Source organism: Jaculus jaculus, chromosome 10 (genome assembly GCF_020740685.1).
Source record: "Jaculus jaculus isolate mJacJac1 chromosome 10, mJacJac1.mat.Y.cur, whole genome shotgun sequence".
Lineage (NCBI taxonomy): Eukaryota > Metazoa > Chordata > Mammalia > Rodentia > Dipodidae > Jaculus > Jaculus jaculus.
The window spans coordinates 14,737,520-14,764,813 of record NC_059111.1 but is presented as its reverse complement, the minus strand read 5'-3'; the positions used below and the strand labels follow the sequence as shown (position 1 = coordinate 14,764,813).

The 27,294-nt window shown below is 44.1% G+C and overlaps 1 protein-coding gene across 8 annotated transcripts in view; it reads right to left on the bottom strand.

Annotated features, from left to right (window-relative positions):
• The window catches only part of Map2k5 (mitogen-activated protein kinase kinase 5), a 278,604-nt gene that overhangs the window by 184,812 nt on the left and 66,498 nt on the right, over window positions 1-27,294 (bottom strand). For all 8 annotated transcript variants that reach the window (XM_004662568.3, XM_045160765.1, XM_045160764.1 and 5 more), the window contains one exon: window positions 8,444-8,483. In XM_004662568.3, coding sequence (XP_004662625.1) covers window positions 8,444-8,483 — 40 coding nt within the window. The remainder of the gene's footprint in view (window positions 1-8,443; window positions 8,484-27,294) is intronic.

Here is a 27,294-nt window from a genome sequence, read left to right as displayed (position 1 = left end):
AAGGGAGAATTCCAATATAATAGGGAGAGTATCCCGTACACTAGTGACAAAGTACAAGGTGGTGTGTGGCTGCCTGTAAGAGTCATGTGAGAGAACTCAAGCCTGACGCGTGGCAGAGACACCACACGACAGGGCTTTTCTGGAATTGGAACAGTAGCCCCTTGAGGGGTGGGGAGGATTCTGACAGCTGGTGGTACAGGCAAGGACAGGCTGCTTAGAGAGGACCCTGTGAATCACAGCCCCGAAGTGAGCAGGTCCCAGGGTCAGACAGGCAGTGAGGTCAAGTTAAAGGCGGAAGGGAGAATGGAGCTGGGCGTGATGGCAACACCTTTAGTCCCAGCTGAAGGCAGACGTGGGAGGATCGCCATGGCTTCTGGCCAGATGACAACACATAGTGAATTCCAGGTCAGCCTTGGCTAGGGCAAGACTCTACCTCAACAACCACCACCATCACCACCACCATCACCACCATCACCACCACCATCACCACCATCACCACCACCACCACCATCACCACCATCACCACCACCATCACCATCACCATCATCACCACCACCACCACCACCACCATCCCCATCACCAACATCACCACCATCATCACCACCATCACCACCACCACCACCATCACCACACAACAACAAAAGAGGAGGAGGAGGAGAACAATGAATAGGAGGGAGAGGAGGAAGGAGAAGATGAGGACAATGGGATTTGGACAGGTAGGAAAATGCTGTGAAAGAAAAAAAACAGACAGCTGACATACAGCAGAGGGTGCTGAGTTCCATCCTCTAGTCGTTAGTTTATCTAGGAAGCAACATGGAGCCTTTGGACACTTTTGAGAGGGGAAGAGATGTGATGAGAATTATGCATTGGGGAGCCAGGTCTGAGAGGGGTGTGCAGCAAAGGCACAGGGTTAAGAACAAGGGTGCCTGGGTCTAAAGCCTGGCCTCTCTGCTTACTAGTTGTGAGACCCTGGGCAAGTTACTTAACTGCTCTGGTTCGCTGGTTCTGCATCTGTTAAATGCGGATCAATGACAGTAACAAAGGTGACTGTGAAACTGAGGAAAATTTATGCAAAGTGCTTAACAAACCATGAATCAACAAATTGCAATTTCTATTTTCTGGTTGTTATGTTTCGCAAGTGGTAAAAAAACAGTCCTCTGGATTAGACTGTTGGCAAGAAGGGGAGAAGACACCAAATCACACAAAGAAAATAACCCACTCAAACCAGGAAAACCAGCAGACACTGGAATGTTCGCTAGCCAGAACAGTACAGTGCCCCCTACAGGCAGGAAGCAAATGCCCTGAGCCCTGCTGGGGCCCAGCTAGCAGGAGTCTTCAGGCCCAGTGCAGCGAGGAGAACACAGATGGAGATCAGCAGTCTGCTGCTGTTCAGAAGACAGAACTTGTGCTTCTAAGGAGGCCGAGGCCACGAGCGCTGGCTGACAGAGGACCAGATGGAGCCAGCTATGGATCAGCAAAGGGGACATCCGAATCTTTAGCACAGTAATGATCAGCACATGGATGCTGGGAAGTTACCCCAGTCCAGGGAAAGTAGCACCCAAAAGAATCAGAGGAAATAATTCCAGCCAGAAGGAAGAGTTTGTGTTCCCTCAGCTAGTAACGAAGTAGAAAAGTCCTGCTTCAGCCAAATGCAGAAGAATGGTTCCAGGCCAATCATTGGGTTGGTCCTGTCAAATAAAGCTTAAAAGAAAGTCTTAAAAAGGATTAACTCATTTCCAAGTCACTAAATAATAAATATCTCAGAACAAAGCTCAAGAATATTATGAGTTTCTCATAATATTATTATAATATATAAAAAAATCAAGAAATTATAACACTCAGGAGCCATAGATCATTGTTAGAAAATTTTCAGTGCCAGGGATGGGATACTTCCAGTGAGTTGTTGGCCAGGGAGATTCCTGATGCCCCCAAAACATTATAGGTCATTGCCGAGGCCCTTTGTTTCCCACCAGGAATAGATGGTAAGACCCTATTGCTGAAGACTCCACATACTTGGGCTGCAAGGCCACTGAGAAATCTTTCTGGAACTGAGCTGATAACCTCTTCCATGTAGACCAGCTGACAGAAAGCTGGAAGAAGCCATTCTACATGTAGTTCAATGGGAGAAAGAGATACCAACAATGAAGATCCTCAACAGTGGACACTGCAAGCCTTATAATTGGCCAGCTAGGCCAAATGAACCAACGGATGCAATAGTGGCACATCTGTCATAGTGGAAACCAACTGCCTTCTAATTGGACTGGAGGCCTGCTACATGGGAGGGAATACATCCTGATACTAAAAACTTAAAAGAGGGGTAATCATGAGCCCTAGGGATATAACATCTGCTGATGTCTGGAAAAATATATATACTATGCTTATCAAACTGCCCAGTAAGCACTTCTCCTAATATTTATGCCCTTATATTAATGCTACTCTCACTTTGGGTAGAGAATCTTCTCTTTTCAGATGGCAGTGACCTTGGGATGACTCAGAAGGTATCATAGTGCTGAAAGAAGTGACTGGAGTACTGAGTAACATCTCTATCACACCTTCCAAGGCTCAGGGTCTAATGCAGAAAAGGTGGAGGAAAGAATGTAAGAGCCAAAGGAAGGGTAGGACTCCTTACAATGTGCTTCCTCCAGACATAAAATGGCCTGAATATTCATGACCTCATAGTACCTGACACTACCTACACAAGACCATCATAAGAGGAGGAAAAGATCATGACATTAAAATAAAAGAGAGACTGATTGAGATGGGAAGGGGATATGATGGACAATGGAATTTCAAAGGGGAAGTGGGGAGGGGAGGGTATTACCATTGGACATTTTTTATAATCATGGAAAATGTTAATAAAAACTGAGAAAAAAAATAGAAAAGAAATTATAACAAAAATGAGGAAAAGAAGAATCCAACAAAACTTATCCAGAAAGTCCACTAGGTTTGCTATCATAATTATATTCCATACACTATAGAAGGTAGAAAACAGGTTGAGCATTTCAAGTAGAAACATGTAAAATATAAACAACAAACAAGACAGCCTAGTTAAACTTCCAAGGATCGGACAAACAGAAACAATGTTGGCCAGTTTGGTGACTCACACCTTTAATCCCAGCATTCTAGAGGCAGAGGTAGGAGGATCTCTGTGAGTTTGAGGCCAGTCTGGGACTACCTAGTAAATTCCAGGTCAGCCTACCTCAAAAAAAAGGGGGGGGGAGGGAGAGAAGCTGGAGAGATGGCTTAGTGGTTAAGCGCTTGCCTGTGAAGCCTAAGGACCCTGGTTGAGGGCTCAATTCCCCAGGACCCACGTAAGCCAGATGCACAAGGTGGCACATACATCTGGAGTTTGTTTGCAATGGCTAGAGGGCCTGGTGTGCCCATTCTCTCTTTCTCTGTCTGTCTGTCTGCTGCTCTCAAATAAATAAATAAAAACAAAAAAGAATCTTTAAAAAGGACAATGCTAGAAATGACAAGTATAGTGACCTGGAGTTAATAGCACAGCAGAAAGTACAAAGGATCAGCAAATTTGAAGATGAATGAAGAGGAGTGATCCAGCATGAAGCACAGGTAAAGATGGGTGGGCAGTCAACACATGTGGTGGAGTTCACCAATGTGGGGACCACAGGGAAGACAGAGATCACTTTTTTCCACATTTGATAAAAGCTAAGTCCTCATACATTGAACAATCTCAACAAACTTGAGCACACGTCACAAAGAAAATCACATCAAAGCTCATCATAATCAAAACTGCTTACAATCACTAACAAAGAAAAAAAATCTTAAGAAGCCAGTGTGCTAACACACAGAGGAATAAAGATTAAAAATGACAACAAGCTTCTGGCTGGAAAACAAAATGCCGATGATGAAAAACAAATCTTTGAAATCTGAAAGGAAAGAGAAGGCAATCTAGATTCCTTCCTATACCTAGTAAAAATAAAATTACCTTCCAAGGCTGGAAATGAAATACACTTTTCCCACATACAAACTGAAAGAATTCATTACCAAGAGAACTGAGCTACAAGAAGCATAAAGAGTAAAGCAAGGCCTGTAGATGGAAGAAAACTAATGTTAGAAGGACATCTGAATCAGAAGAAGGAATGAAAAGCACTGAAAATGGTAACAATATAATACAACTTTTTTGCTTCTAAGTATCCTTAAAAAGTAAGTATCTAAAACAAAAATAGTAACTATTTTGGAGTGAAATGTGCAGCAATAACACAGAGGCTAGGATGAGAGAAATGGAAGTACCCTACTGTAAGGTTCTTTGCCTATAGACAACTAATACTGTATTATATACACATGAGACTATGCTTAAGTACAAAATGTATATCATAAATCCTAGAGCAACTTTTATAGAAACAGGGGTGGGGGAAGACAGTGAGGATATAGCCAGAAAAAAATGGAAAACAAAAAGTAGAATGACAGCTTTGAATTCAGCTATACCAATTACATGAAATGTAAATGGTGCTAATACCCTAATAAAAAAGCAGAGATCATCAGACCAGATGACAAAGTAAGACTCAACTATAAGCTGTCCACCAAAAATTCATTTCAAATATAAAGACATAGGAAGCTGGAAGTAAAAGACTAGTTCTAGTCAAAATAGCTGAAGTGACGATATGATTATCGGACATTATGGAACTCGAGGCAAAGTACTACCATAAACAAAGAAGGTCATTTCATAATCATAAAGAGGCCAGTTCATCAAGAGGCACATCCTTATTGTCCCTAATTATGCGCCTTCAAAAAAAAAAAAGGTAAAATAAGAGTGAAAAAATAGTAAGGGGGATAAAAGGGTACAACTACCCTTGGAGATTTCAACACCCCTCTTTTAATAACTGATAGAACCACCAGGAAAAAACAGTAAAGACACAGAAGATTTGAACACTTCCAGAAAGCTGGATCCACTTAATTCTTTTTTTTATTTTTTTTTTAATTTTATTTATTTATTTATTTGAGAGTGACAGACACAGAGAGAAAGACAGATAGAGGGAGAGAGAGAGAATGGGCATGCCAGGGCTTCAAGCCTCTGCAAACGAACTCCAGACGCATGCGCCCCCTTGTGCATCTGGCTAACGTGGGACCTGGGGAACCGAGCCTCGAACCGGGGTCCTTAGGCTTCACAGGCAAGGGCTTAACCGCTAAGCCATCTCTCCAGCCCCACTTAATTCTTATTCAACGCCTTGTGAACATTCTTTTCATGTGCACAGGGAACATGAACCAAGATAAATAATGCTTTGAGGCACATAACAAACCTCAATAAATTTAAAACAATCCCAATCACACAAAGTAGGTTCTTTGACAGCAAGGGATGAAATAGTCCGTAACAGAAAGATTCCTGAACGTTTTCCAAACATTTGGAAACTAAATAAAAGATTTCTAAGAATTAATGAACAAATGCCTGTTTTGAAGAAATGATACATGTTCTATTAAAACTACCACTTGGCCGGGTGTGGTGGCACAGCACTCAGGAGGCAGAGGGGGGAGGATGGCTGTGAGCTCTAGGCCAGCCTGAGACTACACAGTGAGTTCCAGGTTAGCCTGAGCCAGAGTGAGGCCCTACCTCGAAAAAGCAAAAGAAAGAGAAACACTGCCATACAGGTTACATAATCTATGCCATGGCTACCAAGATCAGGATTACAGATTCATTCACAATGGTTCCATCGATTCGGCCACCTCGGCTCATCTGGGTTGGCTTGCATGTCCAGCACGTGGTTTTGTGGCATCCAGGGTTGCAGGGTCACGCAGTGCAGCTCTTACTCGAAAGCACAATTTAATGGCCACGTCTAGCAGACAATATGGCCTGAAACTCCAACTATTTTCATTTAGTGACAATCTAGCAGCTGTTTTGCAAAACATATCCTTTTAAATAATTGCCTTTCATCTTTCCAAAAATAGCTGTTGGTTACTTGCCAAACATGAGGAAATGATCACGCACAAGAATCTCAATAGTAGCCTGTGTTAAACATAATTCAAAATGTAAAATCATGAAAAATTTATAGCATACTTGCAAGGCCAAATAAGAGCAGAATTTTGGATGATTTATAATAGCGCTTCTCTCTCCTGGAATATATCGTCTTAGTTTTGATGCTTTTAAAATATATCATCAGTGATAATTGGAGAGTTTCTGACATAGAAGAAACAAGCCATACACAGGAAAACAGTGCTCAAGTTGGTGGTTTGCTCTTGGTGGAAAGGGGGCTCAGGAGGATCAGAGAAGACAAGTCAGACCCAAGAAGGATCATCGGGGGGAAGATGAGCACAGGCTGGGCTCCCACAGCACTGAATCTGGGAACTCCCTGGAACTCAGATTCCTCCTCTTTAACACAGATGACCACTATGGTCTGGGTCACCCAGAGAATGGGTGTTCCAGGGCTTCCAGCCACTGCAAATGAACTTCAGACGTGTGTGCGCTCTTGTGCATCTGGCTAACATGGGTCCTGGGGAACTGAGCCTCAAATTGGGCTCCTTAGGCTTCATAGGCAAGCACTTAACCACTAAGCCATGTCTCCAGCCCTCACTCACTTTTCAAAACTCCTTTCTATTTTCCCTACCCAACCAAAAAAAAAATTTTTTTTTCACAATAAACAAAAATATTTTTTAGAAAAGGCCCAGGAAACTGGAGATAGGGCATGACGGTAAGTAACCAGAAGACTGGTAAACTGAGGATGTCCCTCACTTTAAAGGAAGGGCAGGCCAATCTGTAAAGGGCTGGGCCAGTTTGTTAGCTAAGAGCCTAGTGGTGAGTGTGGTTCTGTGAGGCTAACACTTAGGGATGCAGGAACACCTGAGATTTACAATGAAGGAACAATTAAATAGTGATAGCCAAGGCAGAGATTAGGAACAGGATGGAAACAAATGAGGAATTGTAGGCAAGGGCCTAGAACATTCTTGAGTTGTGTGCAGACAAGCATGGTATGTAAGTATTTCCGAAGCAAGGCAGACATCTCGGGCTTTTCAATGCACACAGTGAGTGCAGCAGTGGGGCGAGATGGCTAAGGGTCAGACCTGTGATATGCGTTCTCAAGTCTGTGGCACAGTAAAAGGTGTATGGGGGAAGAAAACGGCCAGGGGTACAATGAGGGTTCTGGGTAGGAGCCATGGCTGAGGGGATGAGAACAGAAGATGACAAATGAGGGTTGGGGAGATGGCTCAGTGGATCAGTGCTTGCTGCTCAGACCTGAGTATCTGAATTTGACCCCAGACCTTGTATAAAATTGCCAGAAGCCAGGCTGAAGAGATGGTTTAGTGGTTAAGGCACTCGCCTGCAAATCCAAAGGACCCAGGTTCAATTTCTCAGAACCCACGTAAGCCAGATGCACAAGGTGGTGCATGCATTTGGAGTTAGTTTGCAGTGGCTAGAGGCCCTGGTGCACCCATTCTCTCTCTCTGTGTCCCTTTTTCTCTATATATCTCTGCCAAATAAATAAACACATATTTAAAAAAAATTAATAAAATTGAGAGAAGCCATGGCAGACTTCTGGAACACCAGAATGCTGAATCCTGGTGGAGAGATGGGAGGTGGAGACAGGAGAATTTCCCAGAAGCTTTGCAGCAAGTGAAACAAAGAACACCAATGCAAGATTGAGAGAGAGAGACAGAAAGACAGACAGACAGACCCTACCTCAAACCAGGTAGAAAGTGAGGACTTACCTGAAAGTCGTCTGCTGACCTGCACACATGTGCCTATGGCCCGCACATGCCCCTCCCCACAAACATGGGCACACACATAATAAGTACAATATGGACAAATGGGGAAACATCTAACAAGACACAGCAGGTTCCAGACTGTGGTAGGTGACAGAGCAAAAGGAGGCACGTGACTAAAGTTTTCAGCTGCAAGATCAGGAACACAGTGATGCCCCTTGGCAGAGGCCACTCAGAAAGACATGCTGTCGTCTTACTGAGAAGAACTACAACTCCTGTTGATGCCTGGGCACTGGAAGGCACTCTGAAATATTTCCTGGTGCCTGAGTAGCCCACAGGACCTTGGCTTCCTCTGCCTGTCAGCTGAACCTTAAACGTTTTTGTGCGCATGTATGTGAACACATGTGCGTGTGCATGTGTGCACATGCATGCATGCGCAGGGAGGTCAGAAGTCAATGTCTATTGCCTTCATTCGTCACTTTTCTCCTTATTTTGTGAGACAGGGCCTCTTAGTGACCTAGAGCTCTCCAATGCAGCTAGGCCACCTGGGCAGCAAGCCCCAGGGGTTCTCGGTGTCTGACTCCTCATCCCTGGGATGGCAGGCGAGGCGCAAACCACATCTTTCTAGAACGTGGATGCTGGAGCAAGCACTTCAGGGGCTGAGCCATCTCCTGGGGCCTTGAGCCTGTCCCGTAAACTCCTTCATCTCTCTGACAATGTCTGAGGCTTGTACCATGAGGGGAAAAGAAAGTAGTGAGCACCAAGAACTTAGTAAGATGCGTCCACAGCTTACCTTTACAGCTAAAATTTTCCCACTTGGGACATGGTATGCTCTGTGGGAAGACAAAAAAAAGGTTGAGATTATTAAGCAATACTTAAGGACATGAGCATGGATCCAATCACTTATGTAGCAATAGGAGAATAGATGGTACTTTCACGGAAATCAGCACTTGTTAGAGACTGGCTTTTCTCTTTTTAATTTTTTTTTTTCCCCCTGAGGTAGGGTCCCACTATAGCCCAGGCTGACCTGGAATTCAAGATGTATTCTCAGGCTGGCCTGGAACTCATGGAGAACTTCTTATCTCTGCCTCCAAGTGCTGGGATTAAAGGCATGTGCCATCACACCTGCTTTAATTTTTTTTTTCAAGATATTTTTACTTATTTGCAAGGAGAGAGGGGCGTAACAGGACCTTTAGCTGCTGCTGCATGCGAACTCCAGAGGCATGTGCCACTTTGTGCATCTGGCTTTACATGAGTACTGGAAAATAGAACCTGGGTCATTAGGCTTTGCAGGCAACTGCCTTAACTGCTGAGCCATCTCTCCAGCTTGTGACTGACATTTCTATGGAACTTAATAGCTGACAAAGTGATTGGTTGTAGATCCTAGCATAACCTTGGCAATGCTGTATGACTACCCTCCTCATATGAGAACTCTTGAGGCCCAGAGAGGGTAAGCAGTTTGCTCAATGATGCCAAGTGCATAGTGGCAGAATGAGTCCTCAAACCTGGGTCTTCTGGCTGGCCCTGTGTGTATCCAGTGGTGTCCTCTAGGGTCCCATGTTAAACACTCTAGAAAGCATGTCCATGGAAACTTTCATTTATGTTTCTTGCAGTTACATACGCAGACAAACTATATCACTACATTTCATCAAAATAGTACATACAGCTTTTACTATCATTTCTTATAAGAAACATAGCTACAAGGCTCAAGCATGTGGCTCATCTTTTCTTTACATACAGGCAGGCAGGGGGCTTGGGAGATTGCTCGAGGTTAACGGTGCTTGCCACCCATGAGCTCAATTCCCCAACTACCCAATGTATCTGAGGTTCATTTACAGGGGCTAGAGACCCTAGCATCCCCCTTCAGATAAATAAATAAATTTGAAAAAATTTAAAATATGGTCTACGACCATACGACCAAGAATACACCTGATCTCATCTGAGAGGCAGGCTCAAAGTTTCAGCTGCAGTGAATTTAAATCTAATTTAAATTAACAAAAACAGACATGTCGATCAATGGAACAGAATAGAGGACCCAGATGTAAGTCCGGGTAGCTATAGCCACCTGATCTTCAACAAAAATGCTGAAAATACTCATTGGAGAAAAGACAGTCTGTTCCACAAATGGTCCTGGGAAAACTGGATATGTAACTGCAGAAGGATGAAATTAGATCCTTATCTCTCCATGCACAAGAATTAAGTCTAAATGGATCAAAGACCTTGACATCAGACCTGAAATTATGAAACTGCTAGAGGAAAAAGTAGAGGAAACCCTTCAACATATTGGTCGTGGCAAAAACTTTCTAAACATAACCCCAATTGCTCAGGAAATAAAACCACATATCAAACACTGGGACCTCATGAAATTACAAAGCTTTTGTACAGCAAAGGACACTGTGAATAGAGCAAACAGGCAACCTACAGAATGTGAGAAAATCTTTGCCAGCTATTCATCTGATAGAGGATTAATATCTTGGATATAGAAAGAACTCAAAAAAAATTTAATATTAAGAAATCAAACAACCCAATTAAAAATGGAATATGGAACTAGAGAGTTCTCAAAAGAAGAAGTAGAGATAGCATATAAACATCTAACAAATGTTCTATATCACTAGTCATCAGGGAAATGCAGATTAAAACTACATTGAGATTCCATCTCACTCCTGTCAGATTGGCTACAATCATGAAAACAAATAACCATAAATGTTGGCGGGGATGTGGAAAGAGGAACCCTTCTACACTGTTGGTGAGAATGCAATGTGGTCCAACCATTGTGGAAATCAGTGTGCAGATTCCTAAGACAGCTAAAAATAGATCTACCATATGACCCAGCTATAGCACTCCTAGGCATATATCCTAAGGACTCGTCTCACTACCTTAGAAATACTTGCTCAACCATGTTTACTACCACTCAATTCACAATAGCTGGGAAATGGAACCAGCTAGATGTTCCTCAACTGATGAGTGGATAAGGAAGATATGGCACATTTATACAATGGAGTTCTACTCAGTGGTAAAGAAAAATGAAGTTATGAAATTTGCAGGAAAATGGATGGATCTGGAAAGGATTATACTTAGTGAGATGTCCGAGGCCCAGAAAGTCAAACAGCACATGTTCTCTCTCATATGTCTAGCTACAAATGATTGGACTTCTATGTTAGTAGGAATAAAACTCAGTAGCAGGGGCCATTAAGCTAGAAAGGAGATATAAAGGGAATAGAAAGGGAGGGAAGGGGGACTTCATAGAATGGTATTGTGTATATGTAAGTAGAACAAATTAATGGGGGTGAAAAGGCCTAATTGAGGTCAGGGGAAGAGATTGAATGAAGGAAAGGTGGAGGGAGGGCTAATCAAAATCTAAGAGGATATAAGTGTCACATGGAAAACTACCTTTTTGGACAATGGAATACTCAGAAGCCACAGACTGTTACTAGAAAATTTCCATTGCCAGGGATGGGAGACCTTCCAGAGAGTTGTTGGCCAGGGAGGTCCCTGACACCCCTAAAACATTACAGGCCATTGCCGAGGCCCCTGGTTTTCCACTAGGAACAAATGGTAAAACCCTATTGCTGAAGATTCCACATACTTGGGCTGTAAGGCCACTGAGAAATCCTGCTTGAGCTGAACTGAAAACCTCCTCCATGTAGAACAGCTGACTGAAAGCTTGAAAAAGCCACTCTGCATGCATCTCAATGGGAGAGAGAAATCACCAGTGAAGATACTCAACAGTAAACACTGCAAGCCTTATCTTTGGCCAGCCAGGCCACATGAGCCAATAGATACAATAGTAGCATGTCTGTTGAAGGGAAAATCAACTGGTCTCTAAATGGACTGGAGGCCCGCTCCATGGGAGGGAATACATCCCTGACAATGAAAACCTACAAAAGGGGTAGACATGAACCCTAGGGGTGTAACGTCTCCTGCTGTCTGGCTAAATGTATCTACTGTGCTCACCAAACTGCCCAGTAAGCACTTCTCTTAATGTTCATACCCAAATGTTAATGCTATTCTCACTTTTGGTTAAAGAACCTTCTCTTTTCAAATAGCAGTGACGTTGGGATGACTCAGAAGGCACCACAGTGCTAAGAAGAAGTGACAGAGGAGTGCTCAGCACTGAAATATCTCTATCACACCTTCCATGGCTCAGGGTCCATTGCCGAAGACGTGGTGGAAAGAATGTAAGAGCCAAAGGAAGGGTAGGACTCCGTACAACATGTTCCCCCCAGACACCAAATGGCCTGGATATCCATGACCTCACAGTGCCTGACACTACCTACACAAGACCATCATAATAGGAGGAAAAGATCATGACATCAAAATAAAAGAGAGATTGATGGGGGGGGGTGATATGATGGAGAGTGGACTTTCAAAGGGAAAAGCGTGTGTGTGTATGGGAATTACCAACGGATATTGTTTACAATTATGGAAGTTGTCAATAAAAAAATAATTTTTTTTTTAAAAGACATATGAACATGGGCTGGTTGGGACCAGGGGTAGAGCACTTGCCCAGTAGGCACAACTTCTTTTTAAAATGTTGTGTATTGGAATCACCAACCAAGGCCTGACACACAGTTGGCTGGAAATTGTGAAAAGAGCCACGTTGTTACACCGAACAGGCAACACCTGGACTTCTGAAAGCAGCTGCAGCGATAAGAAAATGATTAGAGGAATAACTGCCTAATGTGTATACCACGCTGGACAGTTCAGCAACGTAATTAGCTCGTCAAGAAAGCTGATCGCTTTTTCCAAAAGAAAAGTGTCCTATTTCCAAGTGAATTAAAAGGGGAAGCTTGATGATTTAATTATGATGCACGCTAATTCATCCGTGCAAGTTTGGGTTCGATTTCCAGCCATAAAGATGCTGGGTGGCTTGGTTTACGGTGCAGTGACAGTACCAATTTAACATTTAATCATCAGGGAGAAGTGGATGACAAAGGCACTGCCATCCATGAGCCAGCCGGGTTTGTCCCTGGGCTCCGCACATGGCGCTCTACCTGGGAAAAGGAGTTTGTTTGCTTGCAGCAGATAGTGCATCTCAGTCGTCTTGACCTTCCTCAACACATTAACTGCAAAGAGATTAATGAAGTTTGAATGGAGGCTCTGGTTACACCAAAAGACACCTATACACCTCTGCAATGTTTTAATTAACAGCTAACACTTCAAATTAGTTTGTTGTTGCCACAGTAATTACCTGTTCCAAAGAGCCCAAGAAGGAAGCACTGTATGAGGTGTTTTTAGTGTGACTTCTTGAGAGCTCAGTTTTGTTTGTGACCACCACAGGCCTTCTGGGGATCGTCCTAAGCCTTAAAATTGAGTGCTCAGTATGTACCCTTCAGCGTGGTTAAAAAACAAAACCAGTAGCCTGGTGTAAATTTTTCAATATACAAAATAACAAAAAAGACCAGTACAAAAAAACGTTCTCTCTCTGTCGGGATCAAACCGGGTGCTAAGCACGGGCTCTCTTACTAAGCTACGTCCGCAGCACTCCAATTTCCCTTCTTCCTTTGTAACGACAGGTTCTGGGAGACTGAACGAAGATGATGGCACCAACCTTTAACATTAGTACATAATCACTCACTTGGGTCATTCTGGAATTCAGAGAACTGTGGTCTGATCATTTTTCACACAAGCACCCCAGAGACAGGCTAAGTACTTTGCCCAAGCTCACACAGTTGAGGGCCAAGTGAAGGCTGGATCAAGCTAGGGAGCATGAGGCATGACAAGCATGAAGAGGTTGTCTCACCTGTACCCGATTCCACATGTACAGAGTGATAAGTGCTTCAGTGAGGCCAAGGCCCCTCACTCTCAGAGCTCTCATGTCAAGGAAGCAATCACTGCTACTCTCTTCTGGGAGACAAGAGAGAAAAGTATGTGCTCCCAAGGCGCCAACCAAGTTCTGACACCATGTATGTCCCTCAGCCAAGTGAGCCTGGCTCAGGTAAATGGGCTCCGATCTGGAACAGGTAATGAGTTCCCACTTTACAGAGCCGTGAGGATTCAATGAGGTAATACTGGAGACAGGCTCTGGACTCAGTAATGTTAGGAAGCTACCAAGTTTTCACAGCAGCCGAGTGTTTTAATTAACAGTAAAACCTAGCTGGGTGTGGTGGCTCACTCCCATCAGCCCAGCACTTTGGTAGGCTGAGACAGGAGGACATCTGTGAGTTTGAGGCCAGCATGCACTACACAGTGAAATCCTCTCTCAAAACAAAACGAAATAACCCCTCCAGGGCTCAAGGAACGTCAGGGAAGATGGGACAGAAAGCATCCAAGCACTGGAGGATGGCAAGGAGCTCCGTGGTACGCTGGCGGCTGGGCACGACAAGCCATGGCACTCATGAGCTCACACTGGGCCACGATGCTGGGGTTATGTCTCCCCAACTGTGCAGTGAAGTGCCTCAAAAGCAGTACTTGGGAACAAATGCAAGTGATTCCATTATCAGCTCTGTGACATGTAAAAGAGTCTGGGGCCGGGGAAGAGCTCAGTGAGTCGAATATTTGCCTCACAAGCATGAGGACCTGACTTTAACGCCAAGAACCCACATAAAATGCCAGGTGTGGTGGTGCACACCTGCGACCCCAGCACAGAGGAGGGGGAGACAGGAGGATTTCTCAGTCACTGACGAGCCAGTCTCACCTAATTGGTGAGCTGAAAGCTAATGAAAGACCCTACCTCAAAGGACAAAGTTCCTGAGGAGACACCCAAGGTTCTACTCCAGCTTTAAATATTCTTATTTAATTTATTTATTTGTCAGAGAAAGAGGGAGGGAGGGAGGAAGGGAAAGAGAGAGAGACAGAGAGAATAGGAGCACCAGAGCCTCTAGCCACTGCGAACGAACTCCAGACACATTCGCCCCCTTGTGCATGTGGCTAACGTGGGGAATCAAACCTGGGTCCTTTGGCTTTGCAGGAAAATGCCTTAACTGCTAAGCCATCTCTCCAGCCCTCTACTCTGGCTTTAAAACACATAAGCACACATATGCATATGCACCTGCATAATGTGTACATGAACACGCATATTTACACATTAAAAAATAAAATAGTGTAGTGCAATACTTGTAAGAAGTATGTTCTCATTCATGTAAATCTTAGTAAGAATTTAAGAATAGCCAGGTGTGGAGGCGCACACCTTTAATCCCAGCACTCTGGAAGCAGAGATAGAATTGCCGTGAGTTTGAGGCCACCCTGAAACTACACAGTGAATTCCAGGTCAGCCTCAGCTAGAGGAGGACAAACCAAAAGAGAGAGAGAGAGAGAGAACTTACGAATAATCACTGAAAGGAATAAACTGAATTTGTCGCAGAATCTTTAACAATGAGGAGAATAAAAATTTGAAAACAAAATGTTGAAGAGTCTTCTATCCACACAGGACATAAGGGAGAAGCAACCTGGGTTCCCATTCCAACATCTGGATTCCCACACAAGTGTACGTCATGGAAAAGATCAATCGCATCTGCGGTGTACAGTGTTTACTGAGATTATTTATGCTTAGAATTCCAAATTCTAGAAGAACCACAAAAATAAAATCATCCCAGCTGACTCCTGTTCACAAAATAAATAACCCAGAGGAGAACATACATTTCCTGACAATGCTTGTGCAACCTCACACAGCTGAAGGAGGCATCTACGTCCTGCAGCGCCTTCTGCATATTAATTTCTGAACCCGTCCCAATAAAATTATTTTAAATTGTGAGCAGGGAGAATTTCTAATAAGGAGCATCTGTGCTGCTCTAGAGACTGTGAAGCAGGGAGAGATTTAAGAACTAGAGCTGACCTGTGGTCAGCTGGCTGCATGACGTGGTAAATGCCAATTCATTGACTAGCAAGAGTCATTAAAATGAGTATAGAGACACCCTTTTTGTCTTGAAGAAAAGACCTCAAGAGTCACGCCATGTATAGACTCAGAGTCACAAGGACAAAGAGAAACACTGGCATGACGGACCTGGCGCCGTCCTGTGAGGGTGAGGTGCTCTGTAAACCATGGGAACCAAATGCCATGGGCCTCAGTTCTGCTTCTCACATAACATACTTCAGAGCAGGTCGGTGGACAGGGGGACAATGACCCCGTGAATTATTTATAGACAGCTATCAATGGGTGGAAAGTTCTCCAAATGGATGGGAAACCGAAGGAAATCATCTGGGCCCGGAGGCGGCAAAGCAATAGCGCGGGCCTGACTCGCAAGAACAGGAGCTACCAAGGGGTATGCTTCCAGTAAGTGGAGAGAAGGCAGGTTTATTCCGCTCCCTGGGTCCAAGTGTGGGTACGGAGGAGACCAGAAAGAAAACCAGACAAGCCTATTTAAGAGCAAACCAAAGTTGCAAAGCCCTCTGTGATATTATCGGGTGGCTGCTGGAGACAACAGTGGTTCTGGCTCTCCCCAGAACTGACCTCAGTTCTCTGTTTTGCAGGCAGGCAATTGTGTCACAGCCACGGCTATCCCAGATTCCATGCCCTCCTTCTTGGCCTTGGAGCTTTCCAGGATGTCCACCAGAGCCAGGGCACAGGCAAGGAGACAGGTGAAATAAAGAGTATCAAAGATCTGGCTCACGGTGACAGAAAGTTCATAGAATTTGTTTGTTTGTTTGTTTTTGAGATATGGCCTCACTCTAGCCCAAGCTAACCTGGAACTCACTCTACAGTTCCAGGCTGGCCTTGAACTCATGGTAACCCTCTTACCTTGGCCTCCCAAATCCTGAGATTAAGGGCATTTGCCTCAACACCCAGCTGAGAGAAAGCATTTTCTTTTCTTTGGTTTTTAAAGGTAGGGTTTCACTCTAGCCCAAGCTGACCTGGAATTCACTATGTAGTCTCAGGGCAGCCTTGAACTCACTGTGATCCCCCTACCTCTGCCTCCCAAGTGCTGGAATTAAAGGCATGAGCCACCACGCCCAGCTGACAAAGCATTTTCTAACATGAGGTTTCAGAGTAGTTATCCACTGTAAGTAACTGTACGACTCCTAATTCTCATTAGCACAGAAATTTAAGAGCTAGTTACAGTCACTCAGATTCAATTATTAAATGTACTTCCTTATTAAAAATATGGCATTAATTAAAAGTCATGACTAATCATCAGTTCCCACACTTACAGATGCTGTTTCCTTGTTCTTTATAACATTTTATTCATTTATGAACAAAAAAACTAACCTCCACAAAAATGTAGATGTAAATAAAAAACAAACAAGAGTAGGTGTAGTTCTGTTTTCATGTAAAATTAGAAAACAACAGGGCAGTCTTTCTCCTACTTAGGTGTCTTTCTTTCCATGTCTAACACTTGGGCATAAAAGAAAACTAAACAGAAGGAAAAGTGAAGGTTTCTACCTCCAGAGGGCTGCAGGCAGATATAAGGTGAGGAGGTACCCACGTGGCACTCTGTGCCTCCTCCCTCGAACAGCGAGCCTTGATCCCGGAAGGCTGTAAGGCAGGACACGTTGGAAGGCAGTGCATCAATGCACGTGCAGACACAAAACAAAAATCTCTTGCCATCTTGTGGGGTCATTTTTTTTTTTTTTTTTTTTTGAGGCAGGGTCTCACTCTAGCCCAAGTGGCCTTGAACTCACGGTGATCCTCCTACCTCTGCCTCCTGAGTGCTGGGATTAAAGGCAGGTGCCACCAAGCCCAGCTTGGACATTGTCTTTTATCTTTTTATTTATTTATTTTTGTTTATTTGGTTTTGGTTTTTCGAGGTAGGGTCTCACTCTAGCCCATGTGGACCTGGAATTCACTATGGAGTTTCAGGGTGGCCTTGAACTCACGGTGATCCTCCTACCTCTGCCTCCCAAGGGCTGGGATTAAAGGCGTGCGCCACCATGCCCAGCTTGGATACTGTCTTAAATGCAATGGCAATTTCAGTAACCAAATGTAAGCTGGCTGTGGGTCAGCTAATGAGAATTTTGTTTCAGTGCTTGGTATTTTGAGAGATTTGTTCACTTGGTAGGTCTTTTTTTTGGGGGGGGGAGTGGTAGATTTATTTAAAATGTTTAGGGCTAGTAGTCAGGCTTTGGAATTTTGAAAAGTACTATCGCATACTAAAATAGCCATCACCATTCACAGAAAAAAAAAATTCACATAGTTTCAGGGGAAATAACACTGACAGTTGTTGCCTCCCATAATAGATAAACACATTAGCCAGGCTCTCGCTGTTCAAACAGAAAATCCAAAGTAAATAGCAGTTGCAGAAAGAAGCTTTTATGTAAACTGTACGAGTTCAAATTGTGGACTACGCCAACTTTCCTTCAAAACACCCATTACAGATGCTTGGCTACTGATTGCGAAATAATTTGTGGTTAAGCAACAGGGCCCCCAGACTGTTTATGGACCAAATCAAACATGTTGTTTGGTTACAGATATTAATTTCAAGACACTGATTCTACTCAGGGATCATAAACCAACCTAATATAGGATATGGGGAACATGGCTGGGTTAAAAAGATTTTCAATGAGAGAAACACAGGAGCAGGACCCCATCCCCACATTTTCTCATTTCTTCTGTCTGTGCAGCTGGGCGAAGTGACCCGTTTTGCTCTCAGAGTTAAGGTGGTCCTCACATTCCTTCACGTCTCTTCCACTATGATGAAGCCTTTGCTGCTCCCCATGTCAACTGAGTAATAACGTCCCTTGAGATCAAGGAAGAGAGCCACGGGATCTCTTGGCCAAAGTTTCTAAAGGATTGTAAATGGACAAAACAGGGAGGCAAGAGATATAAAGCCGAGATAAAGAAGGCAATGGAGCCAGGAGTGGTGGCGCATGCCTTTAACCCCTTTAGCACTCGGGAGGCAGAGAGGTAGGAGGATCGCCGTGAGTTCCAGGCCACCCTGAGACTACATAGTGAATTCCAAGTCAGCCTGAACTAGAATGAGACCCTACCTCAAAAAAAAAAAAAAAAAAAAAAAGAGAGGCACTGGAACAGCTAGGCAATATAGTGTGGGGACAGCCTGGGCACTGACTAGGCAGAAAGCTCTCTCCTCAAATGGATTGAGTACAAGGAATCACAACTCACAGTTTCTTGTAATGCTCACAGTAAGTCACTTTCCCAAACCAGACATAAAACTCGCCATTAGAAAAGCTTCTATGCTTGGTTTTAAAATATTTTCAAACAGAGAAGCTATCTGCCAGGGAAATGTTAATCACACATCACAGGTAGCAAATCTAAGGCCTGGTAAGGTTACCCAAGAGCATGTCTGGTAAGATAAGTAGCAAGGAGTCAACCCCTCCAAAGCCAAGGCACAGGGCAGCAAGCTTTGTGGCAGCTTCCAGAGCCTCTTTCTGGTCGCCTTCAAGGCTCTCTGGCTATGGTCACTGCTGATTTCTAAAAAGCAATAGGGGAAAATCGATCGAATGACTCACTTTTCAGAGTTGCATTAACTTTTTCAGGCCACTGGGGTACAATTTACTAAATTACCTCTCTACGACACTAAACAGCACCCTGGTGGGTCAAAGAGTAAATGCACCTTTGAAAAGTGAGCCCGTCCCTTCCCAGCAGTACCAGATGTAATATGTCCCTCATGACAGAAATATTAAACCACTTCCATTAAAAAACTGAAGACACTAGATAACATCAGGATGGGGACGATCAGGAAGTAAGGAAGATGACAAAGGTCTCTTCTGCTGTCCCACTTACAATGCTGTCAAAAAGTCAACGTGGGCTAATGTGAAAATACTAGTTTTCATTCAGTGGAGATTTATTTTGATCAAGACCTCAAAAAGGAATGAAAAATACTCAAAGCTGATGGAAGACTCATGGAAGTCTTCCCTTGTGCTCACGACCAAGCCCGACATTCATCTGTCTCGCAGGACGCTGCCTCGCAGAACAACTTTCACCTACATTATACTCCGGGTGACCCGTCTGACACCAAAAATATCCCTTTGAATCTCTGAAAAACTCTGAGTGCATTTTTGAGTTGCTTTAGGAATAGCTCTTGAGGGATTTGAATGTTTGTGAGATATCTTAACAGAGCCAAAGTTTTATGTTTTCAGCCCCGTTAGTCCCTTACTCTTCTGGAAGATGGCTATGCAATGAAAATAAGACAAGTTTAATTTAAGAATCATCCAGCTTCTAATTAAACTGCCATAGGCAGCTGGTTGGATAAGTTTTAATCAGTTTCAATCACCTATTGATTGGTATGCTGAAGCCTAAAAAATTAAAAGTAAAAGATGATTGGGGAATTGTCCCATCTCAGAACAACAGTAGGAGCCTCTGTAAATAACTCCTCTTTTAACCATCAGCTAAATGAACACTTCAATACTGCAGTACAAAGTCTTCTGCAAAATTACTTTAACTAACAAGCAGAAATTTATCAGCTTCAGCCAAAATCAATGCTGAAATCAATTTGAACACTGGTTGTGTCTAAAGGGGCTCATTGGCAATTTAGGGAAATTACACCATGTAAATGCCTGTGCTTTAATTGAACAGTTTCATCAACTAGGCTGTGATTGCTGTCCATTCATTTATTTACTTTGGTTGCAGCTACCGTTCTGCAAAGGAATGGCTTTTGTCAGGCTGGAGAGAGGCACTTTATCTTCATTTTGTGGACTTTTGTGCATAACGGACTTCACAGAATGGACACATCATGACTAGATTGCGATAAACCAGGGGAGACTTTTCCTTTCAACATGAAAACCGAACACAAACAATTGTCACTTTCCCCGTTTTGCGATGGTCATCCTTAAACCAGGGAGAAGGAGTATGAGCGACTTTCCTCTGTGTTGAGGAGCTACGCTTAAAAGTATTCTTTTTTGAGATATCTCTGGTGACTTTCAACACTATATGAACTGTGTAAGAATGCTCTCTAAAAATCAAGAAATATGCTGGGCGTGGTGGCGCACGCCTTAAATCCCAGCACTCGGGAGGCAGAGGTAGGAGGATCGCTGTGAGTTCGAGGCCACCCTGAGAATACACACTTAATTCCGGGTCAGCCTGGACCAGAGTGAGACCCTACCTCGAAAATCAAAAACAAAAAAATAAAGCAATATTTTGCATGACAGTCCTGTGAGATAAGGTCTGATTCCCCAACCCATCCAGGCAGTAGTGCATAAGAGGCCCCTTGCATTTATAAAGATAAGTGGGAGCAAGGAGGGCCTATGTTGGAGGAAAAGAACTCCTAACAGATCCCAGCAAGCAAAACATCGGCATGATTCCAGGGACGATTTAAAAACACTCACAAAGCCATGGCAAGGAAAACCACCAAAGATAGAATGTGCAGAGAAATCCTCTGCTGAAGTGACTGAGGTTTAGAGATCAGTATCAAATGGTGTGACACTGGATTAATTTGTGGCTTCAAAGAGCCCAAGTTCTAGGAAAGGCACAGGGGGCGGGGGGGGGGGGGGGAGGAAAACGACCTTTCCTTCCCTGTGCAGAGTAAAAATACAGCGCACGGCTGCGGCACGTGTGCTGGCAAGAGCTGGCAGGTGCTCTTTGGCGGGCAATGCTCAGCTGTCTTAACCTCACACAGCTGAGCTGCAGTTACTCACAGGACGGGCCCTGGGGAGGGGCTGGGAAATAAGCAAGCCTGGGTTGCAGAGGCGGGCCTTGCCTGCTCTTGCTCTGAAAAGCTCGGCCACTTTCCAGTGGTAATAACAGAACACATGATGGAGCTTTGGAAATGAAGGCAAGAGAACCACTCCCACTCCACGCATGTGCATGTGTGTATGGTGTCCCATGTGTGAGAGGTAAGTTCAGGCACGCACACGTGTGTGAGTGTGGAGGCCGGAGGTGGATGCCTGGTGTTTTCCTCAATTGCTCTCCGCCTTATTTATTTATTTGAGGGTGTGTGTGTGTGTGTGGGCACACTAGGGCCACCTGCCACTACAAACAAACTTCAGACACATGCATCACTTTGTGCATCAGGCTTTATGTGGGTGCAGGGGGGGTCAAATCAGTACCAACGGGCTTTACAAGCAAGCGTCTTTTAACTGCTATGCCATCTCTCTAGCCCTACTTCTTATTTATTGACACAGAATTTCTCACTTGAACCCAGAGCTCATGGATTGGTTTACCCACTGGGCAAGTAGGTAGCCTATGCAATGGGGAGCCTCCGGCTCTGCCTTCCCGGAGCTGCGATTATTAGTGGGCCACCATGTCTGCCAACAGGAAGTTGGGGGAGGTTAGAACTCAGGTCTTCATGCATGCTTAACGAACACTTTCCTGACTACGCATTCTCCTAGCCCCTGAGCACTTCTTAGTCCTTGCTGTCTAGAGGCTGAGGGGGCCTTGAACCATTTCACCTGCGCCTCTGAAGTTACAAGGAACCTGCTTATTGGCCTTTTCAGTTATCCCAGTTGCTTTGTTCTGCAAACATTCACTAGGATTATCTTCCCAAAAGAGGGGGGGGGAGTTAAAGGGAAGAAGAAATAAATGGCGTGTACAGATTTTACCCAGCACATGTACTCGTGGTAAAAATCCCCTCTGAGATTTTACACTGTGCCTCATTTTCTCTAACACTGTACAGTTTCATTTGTTGTAAGTTTGTTCTTGAAGAAGTGTAAAAATACTGTATTCATAGTTTTTAGCTAACTTTTTGGGAAACTTAATTATGGTTTAATCAGAGCTCTATGTTTATTGACTGTAGTATATGGTTACATTTTACTGCTACAGTTGGCAGTGGTAACAGAATCACTATGTGTGAGAACCTTACACAATACATATTTTCCAAATACACTTAAGCTTGTTAAAATGCTTTATTGATTGTGCCCCAAAGCAAGTTCTAATTTTGCCTGGACATTTTTTCCGCTTGATTATTTGAATTCACAAAACAAAAGCCCCGAGTGCTGCTTTTGGCACAACACTTCTCGTACCTTTTCCTTCTGAGATGAATACTGACATTAGAAAACTATGGAAACTTCAAGATCGAGAGGACAACATTATACAAAATCTCATTTATAAGCAAACTACTGCTTTGAAAAAAAAATCCTGTCAGCTTAACACTCGCCGCCTACGTGTCTACTGGTGCACCCCTCTGGTTTCGTCACCTGCTCTCCGTTTGGTGCTAATGCACAACACAGAACTTGAATGGGCTTCACCCCAGCGTGGCAGCAATTTACCAAGAACATCGTCTCTTACATCAAAACAGCCAACAACAGACTGAAGGTGGTGGGGGAGAGGGGAGGAAGCTGCGGCAGAAAGTTATACACAGTAAATGCCTTTTGGACTTTCCAGTGAATTATTTTCCAAAAAAGCAATTTAAGTAAATGCCCTAGATGCTATGGTATACAAATATTTGCTTGTGCAATGTGCCAACCCAGAGATGACAATTTTCTAACATGTCAAATACTGCAAAAATGGCTTTAAAAATGTTAGCGCGCCTCGAAATCAAGAAATGCACCACGTCCGCTGGCACAACCATACAATTAATTAATCTAGGGATCCAATTATTAAATTCTAAGTTTTTGCTAGGTAAAGAGACCCAAAGGGTAGCCCGTGCTGCGGTAACTCTGTCAGGGAATTAGTGGTGTGTTAGCAACTACTAAAGAGCCTCTCCTGTTAACTACCAGGCATGGTTCATCACTGCCTTTCAAAATTATACATCACTTTATATCTTATATCCCCATATCACATGTCTTAAAAATTATGACACTCTGGGCTGAAGAGATGGCTTAGTGGTTAAGGACTTTGCCTGCGAAGCTTAAGGACCCAGGTTCGATTCCCCAGTACAAGTCGGATGCACAAGGTGGCGCATGAGTCTGAAGTTTGTTTGCAGTGGCTAGAGGCCCTCACATGCCCATTCTCTCTCTCCCTCCCCCTCTACCCACCCTCTGCAACAAATAAATAAACAAGTAATTTTCAAAATTATGAAACCCCACCCTGAGACTACATGGTTAATTCCAGAGGTCAGCCTGAGCTAGAGTGAGACCCTACCTCGAAAAAAAAAAAAAAGAAACCCAGAGAAACCGAGGGTCAGGAAGCACTTCCAGGTACTGATGGAGGTGTCAAAAACCCAGGGCTACATTCCTGGCGTGACCTTGGGCATGCCATGCCAAGCCAAGCTTCACAGCATGAGCTGGGACTACAGATGCAGTGTGATCAAGTTCTGCCCATCTCTCCACCCTCCGATGCTCACGCCACTCCAGCTAGGCTGGCCTGGACAACATGGCCGTGTTCTCCGCAGGGCTTTGGCTTGAGTGGCTCTTTCCGCCAGGAAGGTCCTCCCAGGTTTCCCATCCCTCAGTTCTGAGCTCAGATGTCACCTCCTCAGCTAAGCCGCCCCCAAGCAGCACTTGCAAGGTCTGGTATCTTATCTCGGTATTTATTTCCTTAACTATTCTGTTTGGCCCCAATCTGCACAGGGACCAGTCCATGACTGGACTCCCATGCTGGCACAGTCCACGGCACAAAGTGACAGGAAGCAGGAGTTCCGTGAGCAAGTGAATAAACAAGAAGATAAAATGCAAAAGAAAGAAACTCAACAGAGCCGACAGGGGTGACTTACGGTGTCACAGACTAACTTCTGCTCGGGAGCTTAGGCCTGGGGAGAAGCCGTCTCGTGCCTGGCTCGAGATTCTTTTCTTGGCAGTTCTGAACGAGGCAGAGTCACTGTGCATGTGGTAGGTGACCTAGAGCCGCCCACAGACGACGCTGTGTGTTCATCCTGTGTGCAGAATCTGCCTCGGTGGGCTCATTCTAGAAACTAGGTGCTCAGTGTAGCTAAGGCACTGTGCCAGGCCCTGTGCGCACTGCCACCAAAGTGACAGAGACGCAAGTCTCCTCCAATGGGACAATTAGAGGGAGAAGAGAGGACAAGGGCAGAGCACTCACAGAGATGTTGGTTCGAGATGGTTCAGAACACAAAGCAAAGCGCTCATCCACAGGACAGGTTGTGGGTCTGAGCCGCTGTCTTGAGTCCCTTGGCTTTGTCTGCATTCGATGAAAGCCAATTCCTTTAGCCACGTGTCTGCTCACTGTGAGCTCCCCATGGGGTATTTCCTGTTCTCTCTGCAAGAAACCCCTAGGTCCATGGGCTACAAACAGACATGCAAGCCGGCCCAAGGTTCTGTGCTTACCTATGGGCAGAGTCTCTGTGTCTCTCTGGACACTGGGTCCTTGACACCACTCATGCTCCAAGCTTGCTGCTCAACACAATTCTCAGGCCCTTGTTACCTGCTGTGATAGTTAATCTCAGTTGTCAACTTGATAGGATTTAGAAGCATCACGGAAACAAATCTCTGGGCATGTTTTATGAGGGATTTTGTGGATTAGATTATCTGAGGTGGAAAGATGTTCCTAAATGGGGGGCATTATTCCACAGACTGGGGTGCTGGCCTGTGGACAAGGAGGCGGGCTGGTGGGGTGAGAGCTTTCACGGCTACTGTGGATGCGGTGGAACCAACTGCCTTTCCTACGACGCCCTCCCTGCCATGAAGCACGGAGACCTCAGGCTAAGCCATTCCTCCTTAAACTGGCCTTGCCAGGCGTTTTGTTACAGCAAGGAGGGTAACTACAACTGGCCTTCCTGTGCTCCTCTGGGGACCAGGAACGCTCAAGTGTCTGTCATCTTGGCATGCAGGGTCCAGACTTGGCATACCGCAGGAGGAAGTCACACCACACGTGCGGCCCTCATATGAGGCCAGAGGACAGACTTCTGTTGGGAACTGGGTCTCTCTCACCCATCACAACAGACATGTAAGATGCTAATGTAAGACCTCCTAACAACCTCTTGCTGGGGACTTCAAATTTCTTCATCAAGCATTTTATTAACATAAAATATTACTCAAAAGTATTTGTCCCTGAAAGAAAATGTGCTGAAACCCTTAGATTCAGCAAATTCTTACTTGAAATATTACCATATTGTATTGATTTTTACCAGATGCAATTGACTGAAAAGTTGTTTGTATAGCAATATTGGCCAAGCCAATATACTAGAACAATTTTGTTACCCATAGTAATCAAGTGCATTTCTGAAGTATAATTATACTGTCATAAAAATAAAACCAAGATACCCTTTTCCAAGCAATAAAACTATAGGGGCGATAAAACAGGAAGAAGAAAAGGCTAAATAAATGAGATTTTTTAAAATGAAATTTAGTGTCTTTCAAAAACCCCACTGCCTCCTCTTTCCTTCCCTTAAGCCACGGTTAGCAAAAAAATGATCAATACTTCAATCTCAATAAACTATTTCAATAATAGTTAATTCGAGTGGAAACAGAGGCTGAAAATTTTTGCTCAGCGACCTGTGACATCCTGTCATGTTGGCTGGATGCCAATAATCCATCACTGCCGTAATGGATGTGAGCAAGGGTGCCCGGCGGGGAGGGTGGGGGCGACGGCGGGAGAGGTGCAGGGAGAGGGACCGAGAGCACAGGTCTGTTCTTTAGGTCCTGATCAATGCGACGCACATTACTGTAGGAAACAAACCTATAATGGTGAACGCCGAGAGAGCGAGAGGGGGGTAACATACATAATTAATTTTATTTGACAAACACTCATTGATTTTCTGAAAACATTAATATCCTTGCTTGCCACGTGCTACTACAGCGCCATCCAGCCAGATATAAGTATTTAATTTTACATTAGGATGGTGTCTTGTTTGCTTGTTTAAAATATGATCTTGGCTGCAAAGAAAAAGGCTCTTCATTTGATTGGAAATTTAAAGTCAAAATCAATCAAACAATCACCCTTGCGCTCAGGTCAGTATCAAAACTGTTTAAAAGACTATTCTTAATATAGAAGACAGGTAGGTGCTGAGGAAAACATACAAAGAAGTGAAACCAGTACTTTGGTGTGGCATCTGCAAGTAGGCTGTGAGAGGGGAAGTCAGTTTCCTGTGTGGTGACTGTGCGGCTCTCAGTACAGGCGGACATGCCTCGCTCCACGCTGAGACGCGTTTTGAGAAATGTCTTGCTGGGCAGTTATGCCACTATGCAAACACCCTAAAGTGAACTTTTATTGTAATGGCTACAATCTACACTTTCAATGGCTTCCATGTCACAATGGGACCGGTAGATATATGTTTTTTAGAACTCTCATGTTTTGAAAAACTCTGCTTACTGAATTACTTTTAATTAGATAACGCACTTATTTTCCCACTTCATGTCAGTGACCTGAGTCAGAATTTCTGAATGTCATGGAATCACATTCTTATGAGTTAATAGATCCCAGCCCCAAACACAAATTTATTTTAGTTGGTTTCTGCAGTCATATCACAAGGCAAAAGAGGACTTAAGAACTCATGTGATACAGTTGCCCCTCTAAGGACCACCCCCAGGCTCAGTGCCTAACAAATAAATGAGAGAAACCATCACCTTCTAGAATTACTCGCTCTTTCCTCTTCTTATTGTCTCCAGAGAATACACCTTAAATAATAGTGGCATACATCCAATCTTTCAAACACCATTCAGGTAGAATATATGACACCCATTATATCACAGAAAATGTTATATTGTTTATAATGTTCTGACAAGATTCTTCGCTATAACTATGGGAAGGATTTGATAGTAGAAAATTCACTATGATTTCAACTGTATAGAGACTAGAATTTATGACCAAACCCAGACACTCTGAAGCTTAACTTGAATAATTTATATTAGGAAACAAAACAAGACGGGGGGTGGAGGGGGAGACTACCCGCTGGTGATTGTTAGCTAACTGACAGTATAACGCAGCCCTAGGAGTTTCACAATATGTCACTTCTGAGCCCAAAGATTGAGCGACTCCAT